Below are 25,301 nucleotides of genomic sequence, written 5' to 3'. Positions count from 1 at the left end.
TAGCTGCACCTCGTTTTTAAGATTTTTTTTAAAAAAAATTTCATGAGCATGGTTGTATTTTAAAACTTACATATTGAGCCAATGTTGTCTTAATTGTCTTAATATTCATTAAGACAATTAAGTAATATAATATAGACAATAAAATAATAACATAATGGAAATATAATGGAAATCCTTTCCAATCCAAATACATTGTTTTGTTAATACTGGAATCCCCACCTCAATATCAATAGTACACCTTGGATTTCATGCAAGTACTACACTCAACAATTTTGAGAACAAGATATAAGGAAAAAATGAAAAAACGAAATAACAGCAGCAGAACCCAGTAGCCTGTAGTATGTAGAGCATTATTTAATGCTAGTCCTGTAAGCCTTAGTGTTCTTTTTCTGTGTGATTCTATAGCTTTGGTGAGAAAATGCCTCCACCGGGTAAACAGGTCACCGTCCCTGAGGAACTGCCAGAAATCCTGAAAGCCTTTACAAAAGCTGCTATTAGGACCCAGCCTGCAGATATTGTTCGTTGGTCTGCTCTGTAAGTTATTTAGCCTCTTGCAATATTACAACATGAACAAAACTTGTGAAAGAAATAAGGGTGTCTATTAATCTTTAGAAAATATTAGTATTTAAATCCCATGTATAGTATGGCAGCCGTAGCTGGAACGAACCAGGGAATACAACACAAACACTGTTCAGTACTGAGTTGTCAGTGTGCTTTAGTGTCTGAAGTTGCCTGGGCTGGCAGGGAATCAAGTGTGTCTATAACTTTAAAGTTCAGATTGACCAAAATGTACCCGCAGTTGCACAGTACTAAAGTGTTTACAAAATTGAACCCAATAAACAGACCAAGGAAAGATAATGTGAAATATTATTGTAGTCTCTGCTGCTACTTATTTATTTTACTTTTGCAGGTACTTTACTGCTTTAGCCAATGGACAGCCTCTACCAATAAAATCTGAAAGGCTTGCATCACCAAGTCATGCCGAGTTTTCAATAGATCATCTAAAAACCCTTCATGAAAAGGTAGGTTTTATTTGAATTGTATCCAGGATAGCCACTTGTACATGTGGTTCAAGTCACAGAATTATATGTATTATTGGTGGCAGCTTCACCAATAACTGTAGTTATAGCAGCAATTACAAATTATAGAAATATTGGGCATTTTACATTTTGATTATCTTATATATGATCAGTTTCTGGCATCTACCATTAAAGGTGGAGTAGATATCCCCAGAAATTGACATTCAGTAATTGCCATCCAATTATGATGAAACTTATGATGTCACACCATTCAAACTCCATGGACACAGTTATACAAACTTATGAGTGTAGCTGGGAGTGGATTGCAATAACATTAACACAATAGTGTCACATAATATACTGACTGGACAAAACATTTGAATGGCCTGCTACTGAAACCCACTCCAGTGCATTTTTCTTAAGGGATCAGGTGTGTCTTGTCCAGTGTGATTTGGGCCACTGTTACTTTTTCTTGTCACAATACATTCATTCATGTGGCCTGATTGCAAAAGGGTTGTGCTTACCAGCAGTGCTTTTCTGCCAATGTTACCATGCCAGGAACACCCAGGGAGAATGCCTTGATGGAACCATTGGTTAATGCTTTGCTGAGGCACTAGCTGGCTGTGCAGGCACCCAGTTATGCTTCTCCATGCTTTGCCACAGTGAAAATAGGTTGTGGGTTACATAACCTGCCAAATGACCACATTGAATGCAGAGACAATCTAATAGCAAAATTGTCTAGATGTATTTCAATTTATTAGAATGTTTACCTCATTGAACACTCACCATTTATATAATATATACTAATATATATTTAAGGTATCATGTTGCCATGTTTCAACTTTTTTTTTTTTTTTTTCCAGAGGTAAAAGTATATATTCCAGTTTACGCATTTATACATTGTAGAATACATCAGAAATTACAAAAACATTTTGAAAATAATGCTACATTATTTTTGTCATAATACTCCTTTGAAGTTTGGATCGAGATGTTCAGTATACCCAGAGGAACTTGCACAGAAGTGGAAGGAACTCAATCTACCAGAGAAACTCTTAAGAGATATCATGACTGTGGGAAACATTGGCGAAGAAGTTGATTGGCTAAAATTTATTGCTTTAGCTTGCAGTGCTTTTGGTGGGGTAAGTTTGGTCTAGAAAATGTAAATTTGAAACGTATATGCATTATTGTTTACTTTTTTGTCTGTTAATATGGACTTGTACTTGTCCAATGTGATTTTATACGTACTATGTAGACTATCCTCTGGCATGTTTTATACAGTTTGTAAAATAGTCTATGAAGGTGCAGCTTAACATGGACAAACACAGACACTTCCAGCATTTAAGTATGATAATTCCTCAGGAAGAGGATAATTAGTGGACACCGCTTCCATTGAAGTATGCCAAAAACTAATTATTATTAAGTTAATATATTGCAACTAGGGCTGTCAATTAATCTCAGTTAACTTCTGCGATTAACGCGATCATTTTTTGGGAGATCATTTTTTTAACGCATGTTAATCGCACTCCTGTCTTGTCTTTCTTAGCATACCATCATTAATTTCCTGTGGTACCATTTTAGTGCATGCCAGGATTGAATGAGTGTAGTCATCATTTGAATATAAAATTAGTCACAGAACCGCATGATGTAGCAAAGCACTGAAGGATTTGTGAATGGGATGTTTATTTATTTATTTTTTTTTACTTTCTGACGGTTCATTGGATAGAAAGAGGGTTACTTGTATCTACTCAAAGTGAGTTCCAGTGTCACAGAAGTGCATCTAGTCTGCTGTACCACCACCTACGTGCTAAACATGCTTTCACTTCTGAAAATACACTATAGTAGTTTTTCTGCTACAGGCGACAACAATACAACACCAAATGAAACCTGATAAAGTACTTTTTTTAGAAATTGAGGATCACTGCAAAGTACTTGGTTCAAACAATTGAACAACATTTCTGGATTGCAAATAAATACAAAACTATAAAGAGAATCCAGAAATAGGAAAACAGGGTTTTTATGCTGGGTTGTTTTTTAGATAATAATAATAATAATAATAATAATAATAATAATAATAATAATAATAATAATAATAATAATAATAAACTTAAATGAGATGGATGCAGTAATTGTATCTATATCTGATTAAAACCAAGATTAACTGAGATTCAATTTATTAAATCTTAAAATTAAAATGAATCACGATTTTTTTAATTTTATTTTTCATATGTTTTTCTGAAAATATGTGCTATTTTTTTCTCATTTGACTTTTTTAACAGACTATTACAAATGCCATTAAATATGCCTGTTGCATACTGACCTCAGATCCTAACTGCCTAACCGAAGAAGCCTGTATTCCTTACCACCTTTTCAGGTTTCTTTACACTTACTTAGCAGACACTGATGGAGAGATTTCTCAGATGCACATCGACCGTGCATTAACTTATTTGGAAAAGGAAGTGTAAGTAAACATACTTTTAAAAGTAAAATACTTCAAATCATACAATAACTAATGCACAGAAAACAATCTTTATACAAATGCGTCTCACTAGAATTCAAGTGATTATATATATATATATATATATATATATATATATATATATATATATATATATATATATAAAATTTTATTTTTTTAACTGTTTTGTCTTCCATTTTCTACAGTGTTGGTACTGAAGGGTTAGTTAGTGTGCGTGATTTTGTCAACAATCCAAGAATGCGATTGGAGTAATTCTTATCCATTGAGAGCAATTTAGAAGATCATGAACTCATCAGGATAAAATCACTTTTACATGCTGTTGAAAGACGTTGTTAAGCTTTCTTTCATTTTAATAAACGTGATGAAAAAAATGAAACAGAATTGTGTGTTTGAATATCACAGACCATAAGCCAGCTATGTGCTCCCTTTTAAACCAAGGCCATATATTCAAAGCCTACACCTCTGTAAAACGAAAACCAGCTTTTCATTGTGTGAAATATTTAAAAAATATTTTTCACTGCTCCCCTTATCATTGAATGCTACCCTGCCCAACACATGGCATTGTCAATGCTAAAACTCCAACCTGGATGCAGGTGAGTTATGGGTGTAATAACAAGTAAATGTCCATACCAAATAAATGTCTATACTTTTGTAAACAGTAGTAATGTTATGTACTATTTACACTGTACATTGAACAATTACAGTTGCATGTTAAAAACCATCAAGTTCCATAATGTTATACTCTAGAGTTCTAAATTCTTCTTACTATAACTTAACTTTATTGTGTAATGTTACAAACTCAACATTTAAAGTGAACAAGCAGTACAAAGAACAGTAGAAACATCAAGGCAACACAAATTCAAAATAATTCAATTCGACTGTTAAAATATGCATTCATCATTACATAAATTAAATTTGTATTGTCAGCAGTAGACAAACCCCATATACTTGTAGCGATTGCTTGTTATTACCTATAATACACTGTGGCTAATGAAGCTCATATCAAAATCTTCAATGGATGCAACTGCTATGCAATAGGAGTGTTGTTTCCATTCCATCCCTGTAGTCTGTGCAATTTAGATTTAAACTTGGGTCTTGCACCAGCTTTGAAAAAATGGTCCATCACATTTATTGAAATAATTGTACCTGCCAACACTAATTTTCTTGTTTAAACTTTGTCTAGCCCTGTCTTGAATATTATCCTAGTTGTTCTGTTGTTTTTATTTCAGATTGTATGTTGTACTGTTTTGTGTAGGGACACCACTGGAAAGGAGACCTGGTATCAGGGTTTTATCAAGATAATGATGTACTGTCTGTGCCCAACATCCACCATCCGATTGACTGACACGTTTCACAGTATATATGCAGTATTTACTACAACTGCAGTGACTTTACAGAATATAAGTGAACAGTTCAGTGTTGTTTATATGCTTACTGTTTCGCGCTTGCTTTCTACGCAGCGGGACAACTGGATTGAAGCCGCGAACCAACGTTTTTTTTTTACCGTATAATAACAAGTTGTCTCCATAGTTACGTTGTTTACCACATAATGAGCGTGTGGTCACAACTACCATTGGCTTTATGTACGCAAATAACGTAGAATCCTTCCTTTTGCTTTCAAACAAAATGTAATGCTTCAGCACCAATCACTTGAAAGGAAAGTGACGAGGGCATTCCTGTGGAGGCGGGTTTTTCTCTAAGTTTTGTCGTCCTACTGACCAATTATATTAAAGGAACGTCAGAATTGCTATATGATGATTGGTTTAAAGGTTTGTGAAGTTACTTCCGTTTAGTAAAAAAAATTAAAGTGAAGAACTTAGAAGCACTGCAGTTTCTTATAGAAAGCAGAAGTGTTGTTCTCGACTAAATTGCACAAATTGTTTCAATTGTTTCTTTGATAAATGTGTTGCTTAATTCGTAATTACCGTACACATATTTGTCACTGTGAGTCATTATGACTGGTTACTCTTTTCTGGCGGTGATATTTGAAACTCTTTTATTTATTTTCTTATCGACAGACGTGGAAAACTGCGATTCCTACAAAAGCAAAAACCTGAAAGTAATGTTAATGTAACCTCAAGGGTACACCTCTTTAGTTTTATTCCGAGTTTTGCTGGCGTTTTTTTTTGTTTGTTTTTTTTTTGTTTATTTATTTATTTTTAATAAGAAAATAAAATGGCAAGACAAGGTCTTAATAAACCTCGCAAGGTAAGATTGTAACTGCTTGGGTTCCGTAAGAATGATCATGTATTATTATTATTATTATTATTATTATTATTATTATTATATTGACGCGTACTGCAAGCTCATAGTGTAGTGCCTATATCAGTAAAAAAATCGATATACTCATTACGTATAACTGCAGTAACAAGTGTTTTATTCTCTTACAAACCCGAATCTATAATTGTATCATTTTAAATTCAAATTCAGAAAAGCTAGATTAAGTCTATTGTAAATATGAATAGGAAGAAATAAAAGAATACTGAAAATGGGTTTCTACTGACAGGTAGTCTCTTCAGGAAGGCTTGCAGGCTCTGCCAAGGCAATAGTGGGAAACAAAAGGTAAGTATGTCGTAGATCTTCATCTGTAGCCCATTCATTTTTAAAAATACAAATAACGCAATTTTATTTTATTTACTTGAATAACTTACTTTAGTGTACTGACAGTTTAATATTGACAAACGTGTACTGGTAACTTGTCCGTCCAAAAATTAACACGGTACTTTGTTTGCTAGCAAAGTGAGCAGATTATTTATTTATTTATTTATTTATTTATTTATTTGTGTTTATTTTAGCTCAAATATTAAAATACGCTTCTCTATTTACAGGATAGTTGGGAGGAAACCCTCTGCTGCCTCTGTAGATTCTGGCTACTCTCTGTACTCCACAGACTCTGAAGACCAGGTCATTATTACGTAACATAGTAGCAGCATTTCAAGGCACAGTACCAAATCATGATGTGGCTGTGTATTACTGCAGGAACCTGATTTTAATCAATAATGTACCCTTTCAGGTTACAACTATACATAAAGGACTTGACCGCTGTGCTGCTTTATTACAAGGCATTTTGCAGACAGAGAAATCTGGTAAGGTTATTTTATTAGCAGCTTATTATTATTATTATTACCAGTGTGTGTGTATATATATATATATATATATATATATATATATATATATATATATATATATATATATATATATATTACACCTTTAACAGATGTAAAGCCTTCATGCTCAAAACCAGGAAAAGTAACTGCTTCAAAACTCAAGACCAAAGTAACATTTGGTAAAGGAGAGAATGGCAGAAGGAAAGACCACCACAAAACTGGCTCTGTAACTCAGAAGGGAGCAGGTATGTAGTGCAGAGGTACATTATCACTTATTTCAATGTTAATATTACAAGTACTCATCTCACACAAAAGCAGATTCATATTAGTAAGTTGTAGCTAGTTTTCAATTATTTTGTTATCATTATAAAATTCTACAAACTAAACCCATCCAAATGTAGAAGTATGTAGTACAAACTAAACTGGATGAAAAAATATGATTTAAAAAAATGAATCTTGGACACTTTTGTTGTTGCAGTGGAAAAGGTGAACCTGTTTTCCAGTACAAACCCTGTGATGAAAGAAAAGCGCTGTTTAAATACAGCACAGTCTCCAAATGGTCAGCCGGTGTTTATCCCAGTCCCTCAGCCCTCCCCTGAGGCTCAGCCAGCCCTGACTGATGATGTTCAAACACAGATGTCTGTACTGAACTGCCAGGCTGCAATGCATGGTGCTCCCCTTACACAACCAGTATATGCAGGTGCAGATTCAGGTATATATATATGTCTGAATTATTTAAAATAAGGTGAGGCATTTAAACATAATCATGGTTTTTTTAATTCTTCCCCCATTTAGGAAAACAAAGTTCAACTGTATTTAACCGTCGCTTGACAACTTCCACTCCTGCTTTGTCTCCACAACATTCAGCTAATCCTCTGTGTATTCCGACTGTAAGTATCCAAGAATAGTTGACAGTTTGTTTTGATAATGAATACAGATGGACACTGATAAGAAAATTGGAGGACACCATCTGTCAATATGTGGTTTGCATCAGTGAAAATGCTCATTCTGCTTTTTAAAAAAATTAACCCTTCCTCATGATAATTGGTGGTCATATTAAGCTGGTCAAGTTATTTGATCTATTATTATGGCCTATGGTAGTAGAATCTTGTTACCAATCATTTGTTGCTTCCACTGTATGGTTTGTTGGTGCAAAAATTACTTGCAGACTTCATAACCAATATAAAATATTTCAATGCTGTGTTTTGGAATGTATTAAACTTAGTTTTAAACTTCCACCTATTTCATGTCTGCTTTAAACTTTATAGAGCATGTCCAATGATGATGTATACAGCCATGGGTCTCCACAAGGAGGGATCAACTACTTTCCTGTATATGCAGGTCCAGCTACAGCAATCCCATCAATGCAGCCTGCCCATACAACTCCAGCTGTATTTACATTCCCACCACCTGCTGTGTCTAGTGGAAATGAAGTGCAGGGTGTACCCCAGCAAATGTATGGCACTGAAGCAGGCTTTGGGCAGTCAAACCGTCAGCTGTTAAAGGAGCACAAGTTGTTGAGACATCTTTCCCATCTTCAACAGCAAGAGGCAGAAAACCGTCAACCTGCTGTGCCTATTAATTCACAAACTCGGATCCAACTTTCCAGTGAAGAATCTGAGTCTGAGCACAGTGAAGGAAATACAAGCGAAGATGATGACCTGGACTGTGTAGATATCACACCAGTGAAAGACACAAGCTGTCAAACCAGCTTTGATAACCAGAGGCTTCTAAAGACTAAGAAGATGAGCCCGGAGCAGACTAAGAAGAAAGTTGCGACTGTAAAATATCTTCTAGGAGAACTAAAGGCACTTGTTGCTGATCAAGGTGTTGTATTTATTTTTTGCTCAGAATAGCCAGTAGTTTTAAAAGGTGGTCTCTGCTTGATCCTCAGTGGCCACTATTCCAAAACTCTTACAGCACAATTATTTGTTTTGTAACTCTAACCTTACTCAGATCAGATAAAAATTGCATAATTCATATTGACATTTGAAAACTATAAAAACGAAATGATGATTTTGATTTTAGTAGCAATTTTCTCTTATCTTACCAGCTGACTCTGAAGTTCACCGGCTGATAAGAGAGGTGGAGGAGAGTGTGTCTTTGCTACCTACTGTGATTGGAAGTACAAACGTGCAGGCAGAAATAGCTTTGGCTCTGCAGCCCCAGCGAAGTGAGAATGCACAGTTGCGCAGGTCAGTGACACACTTAAGAACCAAACTACAGTAGCTAGAAAGTGACTTAGAAAACTGACTTTGTCTGGAGCCAATGCCTATTTGCAGTATAGCATTTCCAGGAACATAGTTCTTAATATATGAAATGTCCCAAATGCAGTTACAGTTCTTGATCAGTTAGCAGTGATTACTTGTTTGCCTTAAATATTCAGTTCTTGCAAAAGTCTTGGAGTGTATTCAGGGTTCTCCTCAGGCCTTTTCAGCCGGCTGGGTCACCCGGCAAAGTGTCTGTCGCCATCCGACTGAAAAAACCCGATCCGCCCGTCTTGCAGATGCTACTGTGCCTTTAACAATAAGGATTGATTGCGCTTCTAGCAGACTAGATAAGTTGCACATTGCTGTCTGAAAAAAAAAAAAAATCTTGGAACCACATGACAGCCATGTTACGTCTTGACACAGCATTTAACCAATCGGAGAGTTGAAGGGGCGGGTTTTCTGTGCACTTTGAGAGGCTAAAACGTTATAAATGACTGCTAAAAAAAATAACTAATTATTTTCAAAGCAAAAATAGTGACAATGAATGCAGGGGGTCAAAATAAGCCGGTGATCAGCGCAATCCACCAACTAATACTATATTTGCACCGGCAACTTTATTAAAGAAATATTAAGATTATTTTCGGGTATTATCATTCAGTCCAGTTTTTGTTGTATTATTGTACTGTAAGGTGATATATAGTACATAATAGCTATACCTATGCACCAAAAACAAAACAAAAAAGCGTATTCCGTTTGTTTTGATATCGTAACTATGTACTGAGGTGCTTGTGAGAGATATTGGGTTCATATATAGAGGCTGTATGCCTTTAAGAAGAAAGGCATGGTGCGATATCAGCTGAACACTTGTCAGCTGACATACAAATGCTTAAGTGCAGAGGTGCTGGATTATGTTAGCTGGAGTACTGTTGTGTTAAAAAAAAAAAAAAGGTTAAAATGAACAGTTGCATTAAAAAAATGTAGAACAGCGAAAAACAAAAATAGATGTGCATTAACAAAATGCCCTGAAATGTTAACATAAAGAAAACTATTTAAATGAAGCAATAAGATCAATAATTAAGCTAAAAAGAAATAACCCTACATTATCTTTCCCCAGTCAAGTCGTTGAGTGCCTAAATAAGCACATTAATTTACCATAATTTACCATAATAAAAAACAGTAATGAAAAATAACCCTTTGTATACTCCAATTAGTTTAATGTTGAATCAAGGTTTTGCAGTGTTGTTGATTTTCGTCGAAGCCCACTGGGATTGACATTTGGCTGGCTAGGGAAGGAATATCAGCTGGGGTTGGTTTGCATCATTTACCATTGCTGGTTCAGGTACAAAATAGGGCCAAACAGAGACCAGCTGAGCTCTTTAATGCAGAGTTTAGAAGCATGACAACATCCACTGTTTTTAGATTCACCGGGTGAAAAGTAGCAATCGGCAAGACAGCAACGTCTGAACTAACCTTTGTATTTCTGTAGACGATTGAGAATAGTGAATCAACAGTTAAAGGAGAGAGAGAGAGCAGAAAAAGAATCCAGATCTGTGGACTGTAACTTTGAAAGTAAGTTATATGCCTTTATTACTGTATATTCTAATCTTAATTGTTGCGGAACACTACAAAACTGTTTATATTTAAGTAACATATAGTACCTGTATATTTATCTTGCCATTAGTCATAATTAAAGATAAGTATATTACTGCTAACATTTTCTAGATTAATTCAGTTGTACTTGTTTACTAATAGTTATGCATTTTGTTTAAAATGGATACGCAAGTTTATTTTGTTAGTGCTGACACGTCTTATTAACAGTAACATACATGGTCTTCTCTTTTTAGTTATTTCACTGCAGTCTATGAACATGACACTGCAGACCCAGTTGAAGGAAGCCCACAGGAGTGTGGAACTGCTACAGAAAAAGAATGAAGAGCTGCTTAAAGTGATTGATGATCAGAGAGAGAAGAATAAACAGCTGTTGACAGTGATGCAGGAAAAAGAAGTGCTGCTGCAGAACAGACAGCAGTATGAGGTGGACACAGCCAGGGTCAGGATAGGTAAGGGGTCAACTTCATAGATGTCCGTTGTTCTTTCTGCTTTTCACAAAGCATTAATGACACATTTGATTTTTGTTGTTTTGTTTTCATTGTAGATGTGGATGAAGCTTTGTCAAAAATGAAGAGTTTTCAGTTTAAATTTGAAGCCTCAGAAAAGGAAAATCAGATTTTAAGTATAAGTCTTCAACAGCGTGATGCTGAGATCAACAGACTGCGAGAGTTAACCAGGTGAGAAATACTGTTGTTTTAATCATGCAGCTCAATCACTACATTTTACCTGCATGTTAATATTACATTTTCATGTATTCATAAGTAAAGAAACATCATGGTGTGGTCACCTTCTTGACAAGGGTCTTTACAGTGTTTACTGATCATATCCTGATCAGTGTTACAGTAAAAAGAATAACATTAAATTGGCCACTAGGGGGCACCATTATTATTAGTAGTAGTATTTTTTTAATGGGCTTTTTTAAAAATGCGTTTTATACTTTCTATTTATTTATTTGCACATAACAAACATTCATCTTCTACCTGTTCACTTACCTTAACAGGACTTTGCAGGGCAGTATGACCAGACTTCTTTCAGAACTCAATACGGACAATAACAGATCCAAAGCAGGATCTCACCTTACTAAAACCATTCTAGAACTCTATGAAAACCAACAAAAGGTTGGCTTAGCATCAGATCCTGTCACAAATTCAGTACACCTGTTCCTCAACACATTAGAGACTGACCAGTGGGGTTCATCACCAGTCAACACTGCATCATCAAATAAAAACTCAAACGTGGAAAGTATTTATTGTTATGCCAATGAATCTGCAGGCACATCGTGGAACAAGGGCAGTACTATATCCTCCTCTGAAAGATTTTCACCAAGCAACCAAGGCAGTATCACAAGGCAAGTTGCAGAATCTGAAAGTGATGGTTGCTTTACTTTACGTGATAAACCAAAACTAGATGAGACCACATATGTTCCAGTTATCAGCAGTTCAAAGAAACAGGCCCTCGAGGTGAGGAAGAAAACGCCTCCTTTGCAATCTGACAGCGTTTTAAAAAGATTAGATTACAGTAATGAAATCCATGCATTTGAATCAGTACAATGTGATGAATCAAAACCCTTAACTAATGCCTTTGAGAAGTTAACCTTTTCCAGAATCGAGCCTTTTTCATACATATCGGGTGAATCAAATGTACCAGAAAATTCAAGTCAAGTTGCGAGCAGGATTGAAGGTCAGATTCCAGTAAGACCTTTAGGTACGATGGACACTTTTCGTACCAGCATCACAGGAAACAAGAGAGAGGTGCCTCAGATAAATAAACGTTCTCACAGCTCCTTACCGCTTCAAAGAAACGGAGGGCAGATGTACAAAAGTAGAATAGCAGCAGTTGACTCAACTTTTTCAACCTTTGATGGAGAGTCAGTAAATTCAGATTGGAGCCTGATGTCTGCATCCACATTTAACACTGGTGATGAACAGGACTTCAGAAATGGACTTGCAGCGCTGGATGCCAGTATAGCTAACTTACAAAAAACCATACAGACTGATCTCAAGCGATAACAGGATTTTTTATTTTTTTTCCCCTAAGAAATGTAGAGAAATCAATTTTGAGTAGTAAGGTTTGTAGTGTGGATATATTTCTGTATTTTTGTATGCAAAAGTGCAATAGTCAATGTTTTATAATTAATTTAATTACAGAAGAATGTATATAATAAAGTTAAATGTTGTGTAGCACATCTTGTAACTTTTCACTTTTTTTTTGTATTACATTTAGAATGTAATTCCAGAAGGATGTTTTGATGCTTTTGCATTAACGAATGAACACTACAGGAAAACATTCCGTACAACAGTATTACTCCTTGTGGTACCTGTTATTGCTTTAGTAACCTTATTTTAGTCTTGTTTGGTGCATTTGAATTGGTTTCTGCAACAGTTACTTCCAAGACTGGTACAACATTCCTCTCTTGGCAGTAACCATTTAGAATGTTAATGCACTTGAGGGGCATCTTGATTATTAAAATCTCTTTTCTATTTTTGAAGAGGAAATGATTATATAAGTCAAGAATACCAAGATGTTTAGTAAATAAACCAGAATGGGATCAGTGGGCAATTTAATATCCCACTCCTGGGAAACAAGATATTACAGCTTTTCTTGGAAAAAACCACAAAATATTCAGCATGATTATTTTAAAACAGGAATTCCTCTTGTAAGTTATTGCTATACAAATGTTGGCACAAGCCTTTATTAGAATTATTAAGACTTTGTTTTACAAAAAACTGTTACATTAATTTATTACATGACACTTGGTGTACTGTTACAATTACACTTAACGGCAACATTCCCTCTAAGCTTTTTAGATATGAGAAAATTGCCGTTTTGACTGATAAACGGTAAATTATCAGTGAGAAACCTTCGGCCACGCATGAACCCTTTTTAATATATTTTTGTTGCATCATACAATTTTGAAACAACATTCCAACACAAGTATCTCAACAATTTTACAATTTACTTTAAATTTAAACACGACATTTATTGCAGCTCTGCCTCTGATTTTGAAACATCCTCTGATCCTATGCAGCCCTGTCGGTTGTTATCATAGATATAGACTGCATGCTTAACTGGTGGCCTGCATAAAATTGCTTTATACTACTGCATAAAACGCTGACGTCTGCACTGCCTTCAATTGTAACCATCTTTTAGGGCTATTAATTGTTCCATTCTTGGGAATACCAAATTCTGTTTTCAAAAATGGCCAATTTCATTTGTTCCCACTTTTTATCAATGTATTAATAATTAAATATGGCATTTGAACAGAAGTATAATGTTGCTAGTTAAAATAAGTACATTTAATAAATACTAACACAATTCACTTTTTTTTTTTTTTTCAATCAGACTCTTGTTGCTGTAATAGTAAGTAAAGCACCTGAAGACACTTCAAACCTGTCATAATGTTTATAGATGTAACTTGGCTCATTGCTGGCATTAAAATAAGCAGGAAAACCTAAGAATTGCATTACAACAGTTAAGAAAACCAAATGTCCAGCACAGCTGTGAGAATCATATTTACAGTCTTTCACTAACACAGTACTTAAGTCTACAAATAAAGGTGTTTTGAAAATACCTGTTTAGCTTATTGCTGGCATTTACAATAACAAAAAATATGAAACAGTTTAGTAACAGTCCAGCATGTCATGTGAGAGTAATCCTATGTACACTAAGTTTAGCGCTTTCCTGGCATTATAACCAGGATGAAATATGAAACACTGATAAAGGCGTGTTGACTGACTCGTTGCTCTAAAACAGGTTCACTGCTGTGTATCACCCGATTGTAATTTAAATAGCGCCCCTTTTAATGTAAACGCATACTTAATCCTCTCAATTGTTTCTTTCCTAATTCTGCAGTGTTATTTGCAAGATTTTAAAAGAGACGTTGCTCCTCCAGACAGAATGTCTTTTAAACCAACGGTGTGTAGTGTAGTGACTACATCCTTTCCTTACACAGTAGTGATCAACTTTCTTTAAGGATTGTATAGCTAGAAAAATAGTTTTTAGCTCATTTGTTCGTCGTCAGAAAATATAATTCAATTAAGAAACGGCCATGGTTTAAAATGGCTAATTATAGCTTCATTAAAGGCAGTTAGCGTGGAAAGAACTAAACTAAACAACAATGAAAGAGGCAATTGATTTAGCTCACTTTCTTCGGGAAATCTCCGCCTTGAGCGCAGTACCTTAGGTTTTAGGTTTTTCACCAGAGAATGCTATTGCTATTGTTGCCGTCTTATTTGCTTTTTTATTCTCTACGTGTTTACGACTGGGATTATGATTGGGCTTCCGATTTTCGGTTTTAACCGATAAAACCCGCGATACAAAAAAAAAAAATCGGTGGATAGCCAATAAACACCGCAAAAACTGTGGAAATGGTTAATCTATTCACATTGACTTTACCCTTTTCAGATTTTTTTTTAAATCCTACTACAAAAATAATAATGAATATATTTACCTGTGCTGCTGGGCAATGTCCCGCCTTCCTGACTTGTATCTGTCATTGATTCGTTCTGAATACTTTAAACCCGCCCCAAGTACTGAGTGACAGCACATTCCTACATTTCTATTGGAGACTCCGCTTGCGAGATTTAAAACGAGATTACAATTAGGATGGTGGGTAGTTAGCGGGATTTAAAGATGTATTACAGTTAAGACACGCAGGCTTTTAAAACAGAATTGTGGGGAAATGTACAAAAATGCGGACTCACGAAACCCCCCAGAAGAATGTGCCCGTGACCACAGGGATTTCGTTGGGAAAGACAGCAAAGGAAGAAAGGTACAACTTAAGTGTGCAAGTACTGTCGAGTTACTATACATATTTTGACACAGGCACAAAAAAATTCTCAAGCATTTTGGAAAGTAACCGAAAACTCTAATTTCATACAGTATATCAAAAACGAAAGCCCCGAAAAAAAAACAAAAAACGATTTACATAAAACTCGAAAATAGCTAAAAATAAGCACCGAAAAATACAATTAATAAAACCCGAAAAACAGAAGCCCTAATTATGATAATTAATGGTATTAACTCTGTTTTTTTTCTTCGTTGGTGCAGCCGTCATGTTGAGCTTCCGCAGAGACATGGAGTGAAAAGTCACACGATGAATAAACTCGTAAAAACAAATAGTGGACATATGTCTTCTTCAATTACTATACACCTAAATGTGTATTGTTGACTAATGTGCTGATTACATTTTTTACCAGTTTCAAAACGCTTGAGACGATTTCTGAAATGGTCGTTTTTTAAAAGGGAAATAAAACAAAAACCGTCAAAGTGTGAGTAATACTAATAGGTTTACCTCAAGAGGCTAAATGTATACCATATCGTAAACGTTATTTACAGGTGGGGAATAAAAAGCCTTCTGTTTTGTTAACTGAATAGTGCAAGGTTTGCTTCTGCTAAACTAAAAATTAAATCATATTCTATTTCTAGAAATAGGACCATACCTTGGTACTCCAGATTTCCAAATTTGGAGTGAGAAATCAAAGGAATGAACAAACCACAGGCATGTCCTAATGTCTGGTATTTAATCCACTATAGATAAGAAAACACCAAATTTTATATAAAAAAAAAAAAACCCTTACCAATGAAATTCTACCACTCAAAGTGCTCAAGAGAAGACTTGTTTAAATACACATGCTAAGACACTGGTCAAATTAATGCATATTATCTTAAAACAGTCCAGAGCACAGATGTAGAAAGACTTTTTAGTGTGAATATGAAGTTGTGTTTACTCACTGGTGTTAATGACAAACACTACTTTGTATATCAAGTATAATATACAAAGTGCAATCAACACTTTATTAGGATAACATTTATTTACAGTTGAGTTTGTTTTAAGTATTCTTTATACAGTATTTAAATGTCAGGTGATGTACAATATCAACTACAAACCCGTGTTTGAATCCTCCATATAAAAAAAAAGAAGATTGTCAACAAATATTTCAGCTTTCAAAAATGTTATTTACATTACACGACGATTCTACTGTTAAATTCCACACACAGTATTTGTTTTTGGTGTGTAAAAATCAGAGCCCTTTTGTTCAATAACTGTCACGGGGAGGACAAATGTAATGCAAAATGGACCAGAACACCCAAAGAAAAGATCACAGTTCTTCATAGTCTGTTAGAAGAATATGCAGTAAGAGACAGGAAAATATCATTGCAATGACCTAAAAACGAATAATGTAAAAACAAGAATTAGTAGGTTTTGTTGATGTTAATAGAACATTGAATCCATAACTACTAAAACACCCAATAGTAGTACATGTACTAAAACAAATAAACTTTTGGCATTTAAAATAAAGTACAGCACAGATGAAGATTGCATTACAATATTTTACAATCGTAAGTCAAAATGCAAAAAAAATATAAATAAATTATAAAAATGATTTCCAAACAAAATCTAAAGAAGGAACAAACATTGCCAGCATTTATTAATATAGATTTCTGCAAAGAGATTTCCTAAGGGATACTTCTCCACAGTATCAATAAATGGTGTTCAGCATCAATATATCACAGGGCAGTTCACATTGATACAGGATGCCATGTTGTTGCAGTAGGAGCACTTCTGGGTGATAACACAACTGAAAAGCTTTTCAAATAAGCCCTAACTGGATTGAAAGACACATTACAATACAGCAATGCTTGCCTGAAAAATGAATGTTATCTTTGGCATCGCTCTGGACGGCAGACCCACAGTGTGGTTTCTCTTTAACGCAGCAACTTGGGACTGCTTTTCCAACCGTGGTATTGAACCGTTCTGTGTAATTCATGGCACCACAACACTCAAACTGTAAGGAAGGGGGAAAAAAAGAAAGAAAAACACTATTTCAGAGATCCTCATGTAAGAATAGCTTGCTATTGTACAGTTGTCCACTGCTGTTGTGTGTGTGTGCATTTTCACAGAGACAGACAGTAATTATTGGCTTAATTGAATTTGTGCACAACATGTATGCAATGCTGTATCCACTGAGCCGGTCTTCCCTCCTCGCTTGCAAGCAGCAGCAGGCAGATGTCCCTTCCCCGTTCCACACACTGCATCGGCTCCTTCAGAGCCGACTCGATTCTCACTCAAACCCAAAGCTACAAAAACAAGGCGAGTGTGGTGTAATGTTTTCGATGGGTGGGGTAAAAACAGAAATGAATGTATTCTTGATAACAGTGTTTCCCCGAGTGAATGTTTTGCTTTGGGGAAAAAATTGCTTTGTAGGAATGTGCAAAAAAAAAAACAGGCTACTTTTAAGTTAATATGTGTTACCTTGATGTTAAATGTTTCCTTTTTTCTTGTTTTATGCTATCCAAATGTTCATTGTTCATTGATTAACGCACAGTTGTATGAACTTCATTGGTAGCGGAGAATTATTGCTGTAGCGGAGGTTGAGTCTTGTCAACACCTAATACAACTCCCAATTGCCCTTTGTTTAAAACATTCCACAGGGTATAATAGTTTAACAGCGTCAATATTATTTTTTATTAGATGCAAAATTAAGGACAGAGGCCCAAGAGGTCTATTATCTGCTTTATAACCCAACATACTGATGAAGTGGCAACATCTCTTAAACCCAAATGACAGTTAACAATTTGTGATACAATATCTGAATGCAGTTAATGTTAATTGAAATAGTAAATATGTGGAGATCCATTCAGTGCCAATTTGGTTTTGACTATAATGATTTTGTGCTTTAAATCCATTATCCAAGATCCTGAGGGTATTTATTGGCAGTACGACATATCATTAAAGCATCAGTCAGTCATAAAGTCTTTTGTATGCTTGCCAAAGTTCTTCAAAATTTTTTAAAAATCTTTTTTATTTATAAAAGAAGCTGTGTATAATTTGCCCATTTCTCTTTTCAGCCTTTTCTGCTTTGTAAGATGATCAGATTGAACACTGCATCTTCCTAAAGACAGCATCAAAATGCTAATGAAAGTAATCTCTGCAAAGCTGTTTGTATTGTGGTGGTGTCAAGAAGGACGCAAGGCAAGGGTTCAAGGCTAAACTTTTTGTTTGCTTTAGCTTCAATTATTGCTTAAGAAAGCTGCTGTCAGCCACAGCTCACACTTCTATCCAGTTTTAAATAACTTTAGCATAACAGAGGCAGAAGTGTTAAAGAGAGTAGGAGCTCTTAAAATAAACAAATCCCCTGGTTGGATGAGATCCTCCCAATAGTACTCAAAGAAATGAAAGAAGTTATTTACAAACCGCTAACCAAGATCATGCAACAGTCTCTTGATACAGGGGTTGTACCGACAGACTGGAGAATTGCAAACGTAATACCGATCCACAAAATGGGAGACAAAACCGAACTAGGTAACTACAGACCAATAAGCCTGACTTCTATTATATGTAAACTTATGGAAACTATAATAAGATCCAAAATGGATACTGAAATTGAAGAAGGAATCTATGAAAAAGATCTAGGAGTTTATGTTGACTGAGAAATGTCTTCATCTAGACAATATGGGGAAGCTATAAAAAAGGCCAACAAGATGCTCATATATATAGTGAGAAGTGTTGAATTTAAATCAAGGGAAGTAATGTTAAAAGTGTACAATACATTTGTAAGACCTAATCTAGAATATTGTGTTTAGTTCTGGTCACCTCACTACAAAAACGGTATTGCTGCTGTAGAAAGAGTGCAAAGAAGAGTGACCAGAATTATTCCGGGTTTAAAAGGCATGTGATATGCAGACAGGCTTAAAGAATTGAATCTATTCAGTCTTGAACAAAGAAGACTACGCAGCGATCTGATACAAGTATTCAACATTCTAAAAGGTATTGACAATGTCGACCCAAGGGACTTTTTTGACCAGAAAAAAGAAACAAGGACCAGGGGTCACAAATGGAGATAAAGGGGCATTCAGAACAGAAAATAGGAGGCACTTTTTTACACTGAGAATTGTGAGGGTCTGGAATCAACTCCCCTGTTTGATGAGATTCTGTGGAGGCTGTGTGGTCCAGCGGTTAAAGAAATGGGCTTATAACCAGGAGGTCCCTGGTTCAAATCCCACCTCAGCCACTGACTCATTGTGTGACCCTGAGTAAGTCACTTCACCTCCTTGTGCTCTGTCTTTTGGGTGAGATGTAATTGTAAGTGACTCTGCAGCTGATGCATAGTTCACACACCCTAGTCTCTGTAAGTCGCCTTGGATAAAGGCGTCTGCTAAATAAACAAATACTAATTCTGGGATCAATAAGCTGCTAACAACCAAACGAGCAAGATGGGCCGAATGGCCTCCTCTCATTTGTAAACTTTCTTATGTTGTTACGTTCTTCTACTAGTCGTCTCTTTCTTCTCTTTAGCTATTTTTCTCTCTAGCTCTTTCTCTTTTTCTCTCTTTAGCTCCTTTTATTTGTTCTGTTCTCCTTCTTTCAGTCTGACCCCAGGATCCAGCTCTCATCCCCATTTATAGGAGAGCTGTAGGGAGGCAGCGCCAGCTCCAGCCAATCAAGAACGGACACCTCACCCTGCTGGAAGGTTCCAGAATGGCAGCTGTGTGGAAATCTCCCAGCCCAGGTGTCTCAGTCTGGGGATTGGAACACTCTAGATGAAAGGGGGCGGGGTCCCAGCCTGACCACGGGTAATCTCGCTGGATGGAAAAGTACAGGCTGAGTTCTCCCTTTCACTCCAGTGCTCTGACCACGCCCCCTACCCGCGGGCTCTTCCGGGTTGTTAACCAGTCAGCTCGCCGGCCCCGCCCATCTCTCCAGTTCGCCTCGGGACCTGCAGTTACAGTATAATATACAATGTACAATGTAATAATTCATGACAAGTGGATGTTCAATTGAGATCAAGAGCAAAGATGTCTCTATATAGGACTTGATGGTTAAACTTGGGTATTCCAATTGTTTGATTGAACACAATATGCAAAACAAAATGTTACTGTTAAGTTAGGAGTGAAAAGCTGAAATGGCATACTTACTAGGATTTATATGAATTTGTGTGTTTTTGATTTGTTTTGTTTTTTGTTTTTATGGAACCCTGTAGCATTTATACCACATTAAAAAAAAAAAATGTTCATGCTTTTAATTTAATGTTTAGTTACCACAGTGGCTACTGGGGAGTTATAAAAGCTGATGGATACAGGAAAAAGTAAAATCTAACCAAAAACATTTATATGCATGAAACAGTCAAGTTAACATAACAGGATTTGCCATATAAAGATTGTATTTCTGTTTGTATTCATGTTGCTGTAGCAATTCCTGTTGCAAAAAACAAAACCAAATGAGTGGTCAAGTTAGCCCCAATATTACCCCTAACTGGCATGCACGCACCAGTTCTGCCCCCCCAATCTCTGAAACTCCCCAATCTCTGAAACTCCCCCAAATTTGGGAGACACGTTTGTTCTCCACGCAACAAACTGGTGGTGAGGTGGAAGGCCATTCCTCTTTGTTGGAACCAGGATCACATTGCAAGCCAGTCACTGCATGATCTAAACCAATGCCAATGTAGGGCACACCCATTTCCCATCAATATGCTTGGTGCTTTATCACTGCCTGAAGTTAGCAGAGCAAATTCAGAACTGAAGTTTTGAGCGACATGTTTTCTTCGTTTTCATCTACAGTAGTAAAGCCAACATTTGAAATGTAATTATAAATATTTAAACAATATATGGAAAACGTATAAACACTATCTTATTTAAATGTGAAACCTGTTTCCGCAGCTGTCATTTTTTTTATCAGAAAATGCCAACCTGGCAAGTCAGATTACCAGGTTATCTGATGTAGAGCACATTACATTTTCATTTGAACCAAAAGAAAGATTTGATCAAATACCTCGTCAAATATCAGAGATTTCAAAGTTAGTCTGGTCTGGTACCATCTGCATGCACATGAACTTACAGTGTGCATGGATACAAAGTAAACATCTCACTTCAGCTATGTGCAAGTGCGGCCTGGATAAATTACTGTATCTCTAACATTTTGGATTATCAATTTTTCCCCATTTGTATATAAAAAAATATATATACAGTACCAGTCAAACGTTTGAGTACATCTGCTTGAAACCAGGTTTTTCATGATTATCTATGCTTTTAACTGTATAAACTTGTCTATAAACACTTAATATTTCATTATATGATACGTGTACTTATATAAGCTGATAATCATAAGTGAATTGCATTCAAAAAATTTATTTTTAAATGAAAATGTAAATCTTGTCCATTTCAATGAAATGGTCACCCAAAGCAAGTCAGTCTGAAGCCCAGGTCAGTTAAAAGTCTGAACTGTGTATAACACGGTGTTAGAACACTGGCCTAATTATAAAAGTGTCTTTGTTAGATGTCTCCAAGTTAACTAGCATGTTACCTAATTAACCTTTTGTCACCAATTATTGTTAACAGGTGAGGGTCCATGATTACTATAAATATAGGTAGCATAGGCACAAGTTTGTCATTCCTGAATGTAAGGGAGCAGAAAATGGCAAAATACGCTCAGTTAAGCAAAGAAAAAAGTCCGTAATTACATTAAGAAATGAAGGTCAATCTTTAAGACAAATCGCAAGAACTTTGCAAGTGTCTGTAACTGCTGTGGCCAAGACCATCAAACGATTTGAAGAAACTGGCACTCATGAGGACCGAACAAGGTCAGGCAGGCCAAGGGTGACCTCAGAATCGGAGAACAAGTTCATTCGAGTCACAAGTCTGCGAAACCGGCGATTAACTGCCACTGAAATACAAGCTCAGCTAAATGCTGCTAGAAGTACAGATGTTTCAAAATCAACTGTTCGGAGGAGATTGTGTGAAGCTGGCCTAACTGGAAGAATTGCTGCAAAGAAACCATTGTTAAGAGTGCAGAATAAGAGGAAGAGACTTGCCTGGGCCAAAAAACACAGAAACTGGACGTTTGAGGACGTCTTATGGACCGATGAGTCAAAATTTGAAATATTTGGGTCCAACCGCCGAGTATTTGTAAGACACAGAGAGGGTGAGCGCGTGAGTTCTGCATGTGTGGTTCCCACTGTCAAGCATGGAGGAGGCAGTGTCGTGGTCTGGGGTTGCTTTGCTGATGACAGAGTTGGTGATCTTTACCAAGTCCGTGGCAAGCTCAACCAGCATGGCTATCATAGCATACTTCAGAGGCATGCCATTCCATCAGGATTACGGCTAGTTGGGCAGTCCTTCATTCTTCAGCAAGATAATGACCCGAAACACACCTCAAAGTTGTGCAAGAACTATCTGGCGAAGAAGGAAAATGAAGGACAGCTCAATCTAATGACCTGGCCTGCCCAGTCTCACAAGTGCCCTACATCTCTGGGAATTGCTGCAGAAGAGCTGGGAAGACATGTCGGGTGATTTCCTGCTGAAACTTGTTAACCGAATGCCTCGTGTTTGTGAGGCTGTTATTAAGGCAAAGGGTGGCTATTTTGATTTTCTTGAACATTGCTTTGATACTCCTTATGTTTTGTTTTGTATATTGTAACATGTTTTCATTTTCAAGTATTTACAGAAACGTATACGACGTAAAACATTGTCAATTATGAAAAAAACCTAGTTTCCAGCAAGTGTACTCAAACTTTTGACTGGTACTGTATATTCAACTGGTCAGATATTGTTTAGTGACTCTATGCAAATGTGGGGCTATTGGCAGTCAATGAAGTTTTTTTGGCATGTTCTTTTTGTATTATTGACATGTTTCCATGACCTGGGACTCTACAGGTACTGAAGTGAATGTCTTTGTAGTTGTTAAATGTAACATGTTGTGTATAGAGTGTCTCTTTTTGTTTTAAAAGCAGCTGTCACACTCAGGGTGACTGAGTAATTTTGTCAGTCCCTTGAAACAGTGAATGAGCTTCAATATGCCGTAGCAGTGGTGGTCTTATATATCCCTGTAATATCCAGTTTCAGTAACCTACTTACATTAAAAAAAGAAGCCCTTTGAAAAATGTAATAACCACAACTGCTTTTGCCAAATTCTAGAAGTAAACTTGACCCTATGCTGAGAAAAACAAATCTATAAACATAAAATATTTATCAACCATTTTTCAAATACTGCATGGTTGATAAAAATGCATTCTTTTTGACCTGAATTGAAAATTGGAGTTTTGGCCCACTTGAAATACTCTTTATTTCCTTCAGATCACTTCTGTTTATTAGACTTTTCCTTTTATGGACAGAATCCTGGGCCAGAAAGATATTTTCTGTTTATGCAACTAATTCAATACAGTTGTCTGTTTGGAAAGTTTGCAAAAAAAACACTGTTTGGAAAACTCCTTAAATAAAGGACCAGACAAGGAAACAACTGATCTCTCTCTCTCTCTCTCTCTCTCTCTCTCTCTCTCTCTCTCTCTCTCTCTCTCTCTCTCTCTCTCTCTCTCTCTCTCTCTCTCTCTCTCTCTCTCGCTCTCTGATCACGTTTAAATCTACTGAATCATACTGTGTTGAAAGTAGGTCTATTTATACAATATGTAGAGGAACAGTGCTAGTGTGTGTATACATACAGTACATATACTCTACTAAACACGATTTACTGTCATGGCGATTAGGGTGGCTCAAGTTAATTTATAGGTTGCTAGTGGTTGATTAAATGCAGTTGCTGCTGTGAATAATTTGTGTGTTTGGTACAGATATTATTTTTTAAATTGGAATGTTAAGCACCTTGTTTTAGAAAAGGTGCAATGGCAAAGACACATTTTCAGATTTTGTTTTTAAAACTCTACCAAGAAATGGCAATTTGAATTATTGGACTGCTCCTTGATGGTTTATTTTAATCCTTTGTCTTTGCACTGGCTTCAAAATAAAACCCTTAACAGTGCAATGAAAATTACCAATGCAGTATGTTTCACTTTTTTTTTTTTTTTTTAAATCATACTGAAAATGTGAACATTTTCCAAAGTTAGTAAATTAAAGTTCAAATGTACATATGGCTTTTGACATTGCAAGTAGTGTTATTTTCTGTTTGATTAGTGGGATTTACGTTTGAGCAAGGATCTGCACCTTTAACAAATTGGCCATATCCCTTGTTTGATATTAATCTGTGGGTGAACAATGCACGTACTTAAGCTTTTATGTTGTCACTATGCATTGTGGGATTGGTATACATACTACATACATCAAGTAAATGAAGTTCAGGCAAGATGACGACGATATTTGTTTTTACTAATGTATAGCATTAATGTTTAAAAACAATTTTAAGGCGTAAATATCTGTCTGTTACCAACCATTGCCTTGTAGACAGAACAATTTCTTATAGCTGACCTGACTACAAATTGATTGGTGTCCACTGCCTTCAATTAGGTGCTTTGATGTGCTTTCTCTGGCACTGAAGGGCTAGACTGTAAAGACATACCGGTATTTATACTAATCTATAAGGCGCCAATGACAAATGTTAGACCAGATGCATTCTTATTTGGTTCAATGTATTTTTTATGTTACACAAAATGTTTACTTCTAAAAATGTTTACTTCTACAAATTATTTAAAACAAAAACTTCAGCGGTTTCTCTTAAACCAGCAGAGGGGGCTGTTGTTGTATAGTGAATACATACTGTCACACCTAAGAGCTTGTGCGTGGCTAGGAGGGGGGAGGGTTGTTCATTTGCAGAACAAAAAATATTTCCTGTAGCCTATGGTTTCCTAATCTCCAGATTATATAGGTGGTTTATGTGTCTATCTGTACTGTATATATGGCTATTTTCTTTACTTTTGTAAAGCCGTAGCCGCAATGATCTGCAGCTGTCCACTGTCTACTTACACTGATGATGTATTAGGCGAGCAGCACACAGTCTTGTTAGGTTGTCAAGTATGTTAAATCCCAATGTGTGCTTAGTATGAATAGAAACCTTTTTAGTACCACTATGCCTTTAAACTACTGTCTGGGGATTGCGATTATTGTGCATGGTAATTCACCTCTTCCTTTTTTTTGATCAGACTTGGTTGCTATTAAG

At 36.0% G+C, this 25,301-nt stretch overlaps 2 protein-coding genes across 3 annotated transcripts in view; both read left to right on the top strand.

The window, feature by feature from the left end:
• The first annotated feature begins 5,309 nt into the window (after positions 1–5,309).
• On the top strand, positions 5,310–13,595 carry ccdc14 (coiled-coil domain containing 14). Of its 2 annotated transcripts, none has more exons than XM_059032342.1 (13): positions 5,310–5,703; positions 6,002–6,057; positions 6,324–6,399; positions 6,509–6,581; positions 6,713–6,847; positions 7,081–7,302; positions 7,398–7,492; positions 7,871–8,429; positions 8,656–8,797; positions 10,299–10,381; positions 10,657–10,872; positions 10,968–11,100; positions 11,424–13,595. In XM_059032342.1, the coding sequence occupies exons 1-13, from the start codon at positions 5,671–5,673 to the stop codon at positions 12,430–12,432; spliced, it is 2,832 nt and encodes a 943-aa protein (XP_058888325.1). In that variant the 5' UTR covers positions 5,310–5,670; the 3' UTR covers positions 12,433–13,595. The 2 variants fall into 2 exon arrangements, with proteins under 2 accessions (XP_058888325.1, XP_033863672.3); XM_034007781.3 differs by having other exon boundaries at positions 7,081–7,314; positions 11,424–13,593.
• Positions 13,596–15,033: 1,438 nt separating this feature from the next.
• Positions 15,034–25,301, top strand: part of LOC117408899 (myosin light chain kinase, smooth muscle-like) — a 97,124-nt gene continuing 86,856 nt past the window's right edge. Inside the window, exon 1 of the mRNA XM_059032338.1 lies at positions 15,034–15,194. The gene's annotated coding sequence lies outside the window, so the exon portion shown is untranslated. The remainder of the gene's footprint in view (positions 15,195–25,301) is intronic.

This window comes from Acipenser ruthenus, chromosome 10, assembly GCF_902713425.1.
Source record: "Acipenser ruthenus chromosome 10, fAciRut3.2 maternal haplotype, whole genome shotgun sequence".
Lineage (NCBI taxonomy): Eukaryota > Metazoa > Chordata > Actinopteri > Acipenseriformes > Acipenseridae > Acipenser > Acipenser ruthenus.
This window is presented reverse-complemented; position numbering and strand designations above follow the sequence as displayed.

Bases quoted from the DNA above. Each gene is read 5' to 3' on its own strand.
- ccdc14 (XM_034007781.3), top strand. From the start codon at position 5,671: ATGGCAAGACAAGGTCTTAATAAACCTCGCAAG. The intron at 6,582-6,712 runs GTAAGGTTATTT...CACCTTTAACAG, and splicing joins TTTGCAGACAGAGAAATCTG to ATGTAAAGCCTTCATGCTCA. The intron at 7,315-7,397 runs GTATATATATAT...TCCCCCATTTAG, and splicing joins ATATGCAGGTGCAGATTCAG to GAAAACAAAGTTCAACTGTA.